Source organism: Solanum dulcamara, chromosome 10 (assembly GCF_947179165.1).
Source record: "Solanum dulcamara chromosome 10, daSolDulc1.2, whole genome shotgun sequence".
Lineage (NCBI taxonomy): Eukaryota > Viridiplantae > Streptophyta > Magnoliopsida > Solanales > Solanaceae > Solanum > Solanum dulcamara.
The window spans coordinates 8,461,428-8,472,168 of NC_077246.1; the positions used below are offsets into that span (position 1 = coordinate 8,461,428).

Below are 10,741 nucleotides of genomic sequence, written 5' to 3' on the forward strand. Positions count from 1 at the left end.
TCTTGTGAGAATGATAAAATAGATAGCTAGAACTAGAAGGTTAAGAAAGAGGACCCTAAAAATATTTGTATATTGGGTGCAATAATGCTAGATTACATGTAGTGGCATGACTATAAATTAATGCTTGTTAAGGGTGTGTTTGGTATAACGAGATCATTATATATATCTATTGAAGCACGTGTTTGTCAAAATCCTATTCAGTACTCCCTTTCTTGTTCAGTCTTACCATGTTTTTTGTGATGTAAATCCTAAATTGGTCCGACCTACCGTATATATATATAAATCACTATATATATAGTAATTATTGTCCTTAAATTATTCATATATAATCTAGATAAATATTATGAAGATGAGGATTGGGGATGCTTGGGGATTGAAGCTATAGGGGTCATGATAGGGGTAGGATGTGTTAGAGGGTGGAAAAAAATAATTAGTGTGAAATGTCACTTATATAGCTTATTTCACTAGGAAAATTGATTTTTTCATTTTTAAGAAATAAATACTCCCTCTGTCTCATTTTATGTGGCACGATATTTAAGAAGAAAAAAAAGGAAGACTTTGATCGAAACTTATGGTCTAAAATAAATTTTAGATATTTATGTGCCTATAAAATTATTTTGAGTGTGTGTTTGGTATGAAGGAAAATGTTTTCCGTGGATAATATTTTTTTAGAAAATGTTTTCTTGAAAAACAAGTTGGTTTCTAACTTTCGCACTAGGATCCGGTCATGACACCTAATTCGGAACCCCACTTTTTAATTGGGATTCGACATTCTATATAGGACTCAACTTATAAACCAGGATTTGATCCCAACATCCGATGCGAGAATTGACCCCGACACTTGATCCCGACTCCACCCTTGCCCTAGGACCCGACTTTTAAATAAGGACCTGAACCCGATCCCAACTCCTGATCTGGGACCCAAATTACAATTTGTGTCCCAACTCCAACACCCGATTTGGGACTCGACTTTCAAATCAGCATCTGATTTTGACACCCAACCTCGATGATTGGTTCAGAATTCGACCCTGACATTTGACCTCAGATCCGACCTCGAATCCTTACTCGAAATCTGACACTCAAATCAAGATCCAATCTGAAACTCAAAAGTTGGATTTGGAATCAAGTTCAAGAGTCGGGTCCTGAATCAAGAATTAGGAGTTGAAGCTCGAATTAATATCAAGAATCGATACTCGAGACTTGAGTTAGGGTGAAAAGTTAAAGTGTAAGGCTGAAAAAGAGTTTTGAAAAATATTTTTCTTCGTACCAAACACACTATACTAAAGGAAAATTGTACAAAGTACATTATTTTATTTATAGTAGGTCACTTTTTCGAGATGGACTAAAAAAAAGGGGGACATACTGGACGTAACCACTATGGCTAGCGCTCCTCGTTGCCTTTGTTTGCACGGTCTCATCACTTAGTGGTCTGGCTACCCTTTCTTGAAGACAGAGAACCTGGGCCCAGATCTTGGTGTATTTTGACATGGTTCTCAATACGCTATCTAATCTAGGAAAGTCTATCCACTACTCGAGGCTAGAAGGACGGAATCTTTTCTACCTCTTTGCACAAAAAGAGACTGAAATGAGAAAATTTCCTCCAACTCCTTACTTAATGCCGTAATGGAGTCCTTACTCACTCAACAAGGGAAGAAACTTCACTCGCCGAGGAAAGAAAATAAGAAATCTAGATTTATTTGGTTGTTGACCAACGGAAAGTATGGGATCAAAAAAGAAAGAATTAAAAGTGTGTCAAATAAAAATGAAATGGAGAAAATAATATTCCACAATAATTATCTCCTCCTTGTCTTCCAACACACCACACCTACACTTCTACTCCCTATAGCCCCTATGACTACCACTCTCATATCTTACTCTCACCCTCCACTCGCGTAACACAACAATAACAATAACTATATTCAGTGTAATCTGATAACGTGGATATGAAGAGGATAGAGTGCACATACATATTTTATTTTTTTCTTAAATGTAGATAGGTTATTTCATAGTGGTTGTCTAAATTATTAGAAAATGATCAAAATGGTCATTAATGTATAAGTAATACTTTGTTTGTCCTTAACATATTTTCCTTAATTGAAATGGTCCTTAATGTATAACAAATGTGTTCATTTTGGTCCTTAATATATTTCACTTTGAGTTGGTCCTTAATGTATAACAAAAGGTGTTCACTTTGGTCCTTTACCCTAAACTTAATAGATTTATCAAAAAAAAGTAAAATTTAATTGTGAACCTCATGTGGCTAACAAATTCCACCATTATTATCCACTTTGTTAGCTCCAAAATGTGCATGCACACACAAAAATGATCTGACATAAATTTTTCATTTGGATCCCCTTTTTATATATTTGAGGAAAAATAAAAATAGATATTAGATCAGTGGAATAATATTTTAGGAAAGAGAAAGTAGTACATTTTGGTGGAGAACATAGAAAAAATAGTGTTAGATTTTATGGAGTTCTTTCTTTGGAACTAATAAAGAAGACAACAATTAATGGTGAATTTTGTTAGACACGGTTAAATTTAAGACCTTCTTTTTTTAATATAAATATGTTAGGTTTATGAAGGATCAAAATGAACACCTCTTCGTTATACATTAAAGACCATTTCAATCAAGTGAAATATATTAAGGATCAAAATGAACAACTTTGTTATACATCAAATACCATTTCAATCAAGTGAAATATATTAAGCACAAAAATAAAGCATTACTAGTATATTAAGGACCATCTTGATCATTTTCTCCCTAAGTTATATACAAGTATTTGTCCAATAATATTTTTTGTTTACTACCAAACACAAATTAAAAGAAAATTATTATTTAAAAAAAACACATTTTCTAAGATAATATTCTGGTGAAAAGCATTTTCGTTCAGACCAAACACATTCAATTATTAATATTTCAACAGGATAAGATGTTCTACCAGCAATGAAGTTTTTCCCGTTTTATTAGCAAAGCTGTTTAGGAAGGATAATCAACGATAATTAGACCAAAAAACTGACATGTGTGTTTGATAGGAAGGGAAATATTTTTTCAAAATTTATTTTTCAATTTTCTCGTATTTGATAGGTCAAAATATTCTCAAGAAAAATAAATTTCTTAAAATGAGTAAATGACTTTTTTTTATTTAAAACAAAAAAAACTAGGGGGCAGGGGAAATGGGAGAAGGGAGCATAAGGTTATAATCGAACCCTCAATAATAAGGTGAAAGTTTAGATAGCTAACAAAATAAACTATTAAAATTTCCAATGAAAAAATGTCTTTCCTAAAGAAAACAAGAACAATAAGTTTCATAAATGATATTCCAAATTCACTGTCTCCTTTCTATTCACCCTGAAACACCCCCTTCTCCCCCCCCCCCAAAAAAAAATTAATAAAATAAATCATATCTCATGATACAGGAAGGACCTATGAATGTGGATATTTCCGAAACTCACACAGATAAAAGGAAGTGAGTTAGACGAAAATAAAAGTAATTTGGACAAAAAAAGAAGTGACTTGGACAAAAAGAAACAAAGTGACTTAGACGAAATAAAAATTTGTCGATAACCTCAGACCAATCAATCTCTGAAACAAATTGTTCTAAATGTTCTTGGAAATTGTTGCTCCCATTAAACTATTTATAGTTATATGCATCAGGATTTCGATTCATGGATGTAGACTTTTTATCATAGTGTAAATCATATATCGTTGACCTCTAAGAAACAGACCACAATAGCAAGTGTTGAAGATGAGATAGAGCACTAGTTTTTGCTTTAGATGAAATGACATGTAACTGTGGCGAAATCAGAAATTTTTCTAAAGATATTCAAGAATTAATATATGCATGAAAAATTATTTATAACCTATATATTTTATATAATAATATTATATATATATATATATATATATATATATATATATATATATAATATAATTTTTCAAAAAACATTCGACTGACCTAGATCACTTCCATCATTTATAATATTAACGTTTTGTGATAATATATGTATATGAGTGCACTATATATGATAGTATATCCAAGTTATGCATACTATAACCAAATATGTGAAACGAATTACCATTATGTCATCTTTTTCACTAGAGATCTTTATTTTTACACAAAAGATTTAAATATATTTTTTTAATTTATCGTATAAGTGATCAAGAAACCTTAGTTCTTCAAAATCTAACATGTATAAATACACAGAGAGATTTTTTTTCCGTAGATATTAAAACATGTTTTATATAACCATTAATCACAGTAATTATACTTAATGGGAACCATGGCAGGCACAAAATCGTGCAGAATCTCAAAAGAGATAGAGATTAGACAAAAGCAAACAAAGATTACAATTTTAATCTTAGCTACAAGACCCCTATAAAAGAAAAAGAAAATACTCACTCCACTTTGTTTGACATTATTTCCTTATTAATATGATCCAAAAAGAATGATTTATTCTTATATTTCTTAATATTATTATAGTATATTTAAGATTACAACTTGTAACAACACAAATATTATGGTACATTCGAAATTATAAGTTTCAGAAAAAAATAAATTTTATGTCAAATCAAACTACAAACAAAATAAAACGTATTGAATAATTGTTGGTGAGTCTCTAGAGAGAGAAGAAAGAGAAAATTATCATTAACCATAGTAGATAGTTGGGGATATTTTAAAGGTTCTCCATGCCGTAAAAATCCATTTTTTTCACCCAGAAGTTTAGGGTTTCGAATTCGAGGTAAATCTCTATATACTAATGAGTTCAGAATTTAGAGTCAGTAGGTTCGAATCTATATAGAGAGAGAGTCCATTTCTTTTTCTTTTTTCCGCAAAACACATTTATAATCAAAGCTAGATGTTGTGAATTATGAATATCACTCATGTTACTAGCTAGGGATTTCCTAATCCAAAATGACTACTTAAAGATGAATCAGATCCAAATCATGTAACTTATTAGGGATCCATGTGGAACTATAAATATTCAATATGTTCACAACATGAAGTTAACCTTCTTGGTATATTACAGATTCACCAGAATTCAATAATTTTTGGCTCAAATCTTATATATATAAGTGAACTGAAATAATTAGGTCCAGAACTCATAAACTTAAAAATTCCGACTCTGCCTCTGATATCATAAAACTGTGACATATTTGAGAGAAAAACAAAGCAAATAACCATCTTATTATAAAAACCATATGATTTTTTTCTTTTTACCTTTTGCTTGTTTCTTCATAAGCCAAATTGAAATTCAAGAAGATTGGAATTGAAAGGTAGTTGTTGTTGTCTCGTGAGCATTACTAGAAGTAGCTTTGATTTGCATTTTCCTCTTCTTTTTCTTCTTCTTATAGGAAATTCCTCTTGCTTTAGCTTGAAAATCTCTTACCTCTCGAAGATAAACGCGTATAGCACCACTCGCGAATGGATTATTCTCCGGTAGACCACCATTTTCTTCATAGGCAGCTCTAAGCCTACCAATAAGGGCATCAAGACTTCCCCATGCTTGTCTAAGAGGACAAGTACAAGGCCCCGGAGGCTCTGGTTGCCCGAAAAAAGGGCAACCATGTAAATGTACCTTAGTTTTTCCGAATTGATCTAGGTATCGGAGAAATTCTAACACGTGGTTATAGTTGCACTGGGATAAAACAACTGGAGGCCTTTGATTTTTCAAGTATTGTCCAAAAGTGTTCCAATCGCGACGTTTTTGAGATTCGTACCTACTCAATTGGGGTGGTGGTGGTAACTGATGTTGATCGTCAGATGGTGCTATAAGTAAAGTAGTTGATGATCTTGTTGACGATCCTTCTCCTTCTTCTTCTCCTCCTCCTCCTTTCACTCTTATTTGATCATTTGACATCATAGCTTAAAAATAATAGTTTGTGCAACCTAGCTAGGTTGACAATTTTTTTTTATGCTTGGCAAAGAAATTATAGAGAGAAAGTTATGATCATTTCAAGCTTGAGATTTAATTAAATTGTTGATTATAAAGATAAGGGAAAATATTCTGGAAGAAATTAAGAAGAAAAAGTTGAATAGAATTGTAGCTGAGAAAGATGGAAATCAAATCATGGGGTACCAAGGAGACATGGCATGGGTCCAAGGAAAGTATATTAGCTCCTCTTTTTCTTCCTTTAATTGTCCTATTACCACTATGATTTAACTCATTTCTACTTAATTACTGCCTAACTTTTTATTTATTACACTATCTGTCGCTCCATAATAATATTGTTTGTCTGAATATCTTTTAGTTGTTATAACAAAATATTGTTATAGAAAACATATAGTATAATATAAATAGGAGTATCAAAAACCGATTCAAAACAAACTTGATCGTTATACTGAAATGTTGTTATGGAAAATTATTATTATATAATGATGAAATCAGAATTTTCACTAAGAAAATTCAAAATATAAATATGTAAATAGACAAAAAAGAGAAGTCATGCATAAAAAATAATTTTTCATGAACAATTTTACGTATAGTTATCTTTTTGGAGTTAAGATAGGGTAACAAAATTTTTCTTTTGTCATTGTATCGAAGTTAAGGTTTCATAATTATTTATAGAATATTTTTAATTAAAAATATATTATTAATCTCTTGATAATTGTGCTAGCTAGCATCATTAAAGCAATCATTATCAAGATATTAGCAAAATCAGCACTTTAATTTATCCTTAGTGACTAGGGGTAGCTAGAGCTGAAAATATGTTAGATGGTGTTAAATATGTCGAGTTTATTACTAGCTACTTGTATGTATATGTAGAAATGAAAAGACCCCACCATGATATGATTTCCATAAATTAAAAAGAAATAATTCTGCTTAAGTTAACAAGAAATTTGTCTTAATTGTACCTTTCAGTAATTTAAGCTTGATGCTGAGCTGTAAAGACTAGCTTAAGAATATAATCTGCTGACTAATACAAAGTAATTACAAAAGAAAACATATGTGATGTTGGGGTTCCTAAGATAATGGAAATTGGAAAGAACCAAATTGAAATAAGTAAATAAAATAAAGGAAAAAGGAAACAATGGTTAAAAGAGGTTGTTTACTTCTTTTTTTTTTTAGTGTGTGTGGGGGGGGGGGGGAGAGAGGATATTGGTATGAATGAAAATATTTTCACCAAAATTTATAGTTTTTTTGGGAAAATATTTTTAAAAAAACATAATTAAGATGATTTCTTAATTTTTAGTGTTTGATATGTAAACTAGAAATATATTCTAGCTCTTTTAGTATCATCGATGTTGAAGGAAGACATCATTTTAGCAGGATCCACTATTGTTGAATTTGTTGTAGACGAGACAAGATATGAATATCCAATTAGTTAAATGATCTTCGACCTCCTATTGTTCGCAATATCCCTTGCTTATCGCAAAAATAGCTCTTTCGTCTCTTCGGTTAATTTATTTGTGACTATTTTTAAAAATATTTAATATAATCTAATCAAATATTATATGAGGGTGAGGTTGGAGGTTAGTGGTTGTGTGGATAAGGGGTATGGGGATTGGGATCAAGGTGAATGCGTTGGAGTATAGAGATGAGACAATTATATGAAATGTCATTATTGACTTTTTTTTTATTTGTGTTAAAGAAGTCAATTTTTTGCTCATTTTTTAGATATTTGTTTTCCCATAAAAAATATTTTCTACCAACTAAATACTTTCTGAAAAATATTTTTCTATACCAAACACAACACACCCATAGGGGAAATTGAGTGTATAAGTTGTCTTAGTTAATTTAATTTATAATCGTTAAAGCCCAAAACCCCTCGCTATAACAAAATGAAATATTTAGTGACAATAAACTATTTTTTAGCAAAATATTTATAGTCAGAAAAATATTTAACGACAATTGAATTACTATCATTGCATCCAAAATCACTAAGATCTTTAACAACATTTATAAAGAATATTGATTATAAATATTATATTATATTATTATCACAAGATATAATGCATCAATAATTATATTATTATCTTTAAATAGTTGCCGTAAAATTCTTTATTTAAATACTTGTGTCTAGCATAAAAGCAGCTACTCATGAAATAAGAGCTTTCCTTCGATAGACAAATTAAATGGTAATTTGTTGCATGTAGAAAATCATCTTTTTCGGTATTTTAGAAAGTGACAAACAAGATATATATATAGGTGTTCAAACTAGTTGTTTGCTCTAAAATTTAGAAATATATCTTTTTTTTCTTATATCACACAAAGTAAAATTGAAAGAGTGTAATATATATCGAAATCTAGTAGTATATCATTTAATAAAACTCGGGTTTTTTATTCTCGATTTTTTTTAATTTCTCGGGTTTCGGGTTATTCCGGTAAAGTATTCATGCTATCAACATATAATTAACTTGTGCTTCTAATATTTCTTTAGTTCTGCCAAAATACAACTATCTAATTAAGGTGTTCTTTAAGAAAATAACACAAAATATGAGATGCATTATAACACTAAAATATTCAATAAAAAATAATAATGAAATCGCATAAAATAAATATTGATAGAATAACACAAGATATAGCCTTAATCAAAACAGATAAATATACTCAAAACTTAATTTTCCCAAAATTGATTGTCACGTGTTGTCACGCTCCGGGAGGGTACCCTAGACGTGGCCGGCACTCGAAAGCCATTTCTGGCCCTCAAGCGAACCACTTGGTCCAGTCACACTTTCATTCATTCACATTCTATCGGCAAAAGACTCTATTATAAGAATACTATTCATACTTTAGGGGCAAAGGCCAAACAAGTACCCCATCAATAACTAGATAGAATAAAACTAGACAAAACGAACAATCCAACACTTCCACACTCTAGTCTATGAAGCCTCTATCAATAATCCAGGAGGAACCAATGACAAGTTCATGGCTACCAACAATCAAAATAAAGGAACAAAAAAATAAAACTATAAGGATAATCTCGGTATCCTCCGGAAACTGGGAGGACTCACCAACTAGCTGAAAGTGAGAAGATCTTCAACGGTGCGTCGGTTGATGATCTCTAGTACCTGTCTCTGCATCATGAAACGATGCAGGCCAAATGGCATCAGTACATGGAATGTACGAGTATGTAAAATGGCCGAATGAAACAAACATCAAGGAAGAATCAAATCAACTCGAAATCTCAACTCAAGAGAAAGAACAACTCAATCAAGTGTCCTAAGCCTAAACATGAATATGATTTAGACGGGATCAATCATATACAATTCAACCCAATTCGACTCAGAGTACTATCAAGACCTCTATGGGAGTTTCTCTTATCCGACAACCATCACTTATGAGCCAGTGACAGTACAACAAACCGACGTTGTTGCCGCGTCCGTTCATACTTTGCCAGGGTATGAACGAATCAACCAATCATGGATCCAATCCAACCAAGTCCTATAATGTCAGGACAATAATTTTGGGGAAGCATCCGACTTTAACGGTTCAATCCCCCCTACGTTTGGCGACGTAGTTATTGGATTTGAGTTATTACTTACTCTTACCCAATTTGGTGCTCAATACTCCTCCCAAGACTCAATGCTCATAAAACTCCATCCAATCAACTCAATCAAATCATATCGACAAGTCTCATTTAGAACCTTGTCAACTCATCAACTCTATCACAATCAAACCTCTCCCAATCATACTATCCGATCAATCCCAATCATATCTTTCAAGAGTAGATTAAATATGCATTTATAACAACATACAAACCTATCCAATCGTTCCTCTATTCATTTAAAAAATCTTTTGGGACTCATCACAACTCCAAGGTTTAAATCAACAATTCAAGATAAGCAACATATTTAAGAAAATTAACATTCTTTATCATAATCAACATAGTTAAGAAATTAACAATATATGTTCAACCTCTTATCTCAATCAACTCATACCAACATGTAGCACATCACTTTCTTGACTCCACAACATCAACATAATAGAAATTAGGGTAATAGATGAAAAGGACCTATTTGGACCTAACTCTATCAATAAACTTCATTCTTGTGAACAATCAATCTCAAAGAAGATGTAGGGCACATAGGTGGACTCAACCCATGCTTTGAGTAGCCTTACATACCTTGGTGAAGACTTTGAAGAAATCTTGATGTTGGGTCTTCAATGGAAAGCTTGAATCTTGAAGTTCTTGAAGGCAATCCTTGTTGGAAAAGGATTTGAAGGAGAAGAAAGGGGATTTCTAGGGCTTTTAGAGAGAGAGTGGAACTGAAAAATGGTCCAAAAACGTCCAAGGCTAGTGTGTATATATAATTTGGGAAATGCCCAATTTGCCCTTTCTTCGAAAATCTGGAAAAAGGGGCTAAAACGCTCCTGGCACGATAGTGGCGCGCCGCGCCAAGGACCAAACTACTGAGGTTGTTTTGTGGCGCCAAGCCTATATTTTCTGGGTTCTAGAAAATAGGATTGAAAACCCTGCACATCTCGTAGTGGCACACCGCGCCAGAGACCAAACTACTGAGGCTTATTCCTGGCGTGATAGTGGTGCGTCGCGCCACTGCGGCGCCAAGCCCAGGTTTCCAGCAGTTACCACCCAGGCCTGAAATTCCTGCAGTACTTGTCACGACCTAGCCCCGTAGGCCGTGACTAGTGTCCGAATTGGACACTCGTATACACACATATTATCTTTTGTCAATCGATAATTAAACATGATATAGAATTTATATGGGTAGCACGTTGTCTCAAACTGTCACTTATATATATACCAAAATTAGTTATTTCTTGGGGAGTCTTAATT

The 10,741-nt window shown here is 32.3% G+C and overlaps 1 protein-coding gene across 1 annotated transcript; it reads right to left on the minus strand.

Moving 5' to 3' along the window:
• Positions 1–5,215: 5,215 nt before the first annotated feature.
• On the minus strand, positions 5,216–6,004 carry LOC129870685 (protein LIGHT-DEPENDENT SHORT HYPOCOTYLS 10-like). Its single transcript, XM_055945532.1, has one exon. The coding sequence runs from the start codon at positions 5,863–5,865 to the stop codon at positions 5,257–5,259; it is 609 nt and encodes a 202-aa protein (XP_055801507.1). The 5' UTR covers positions 5,866–6,004; the 3' UTR covers positions 5,216–5,256.
• Between the last annotated feature and the right edge of the window lie 4,737 nt (positions 6,005–10,741).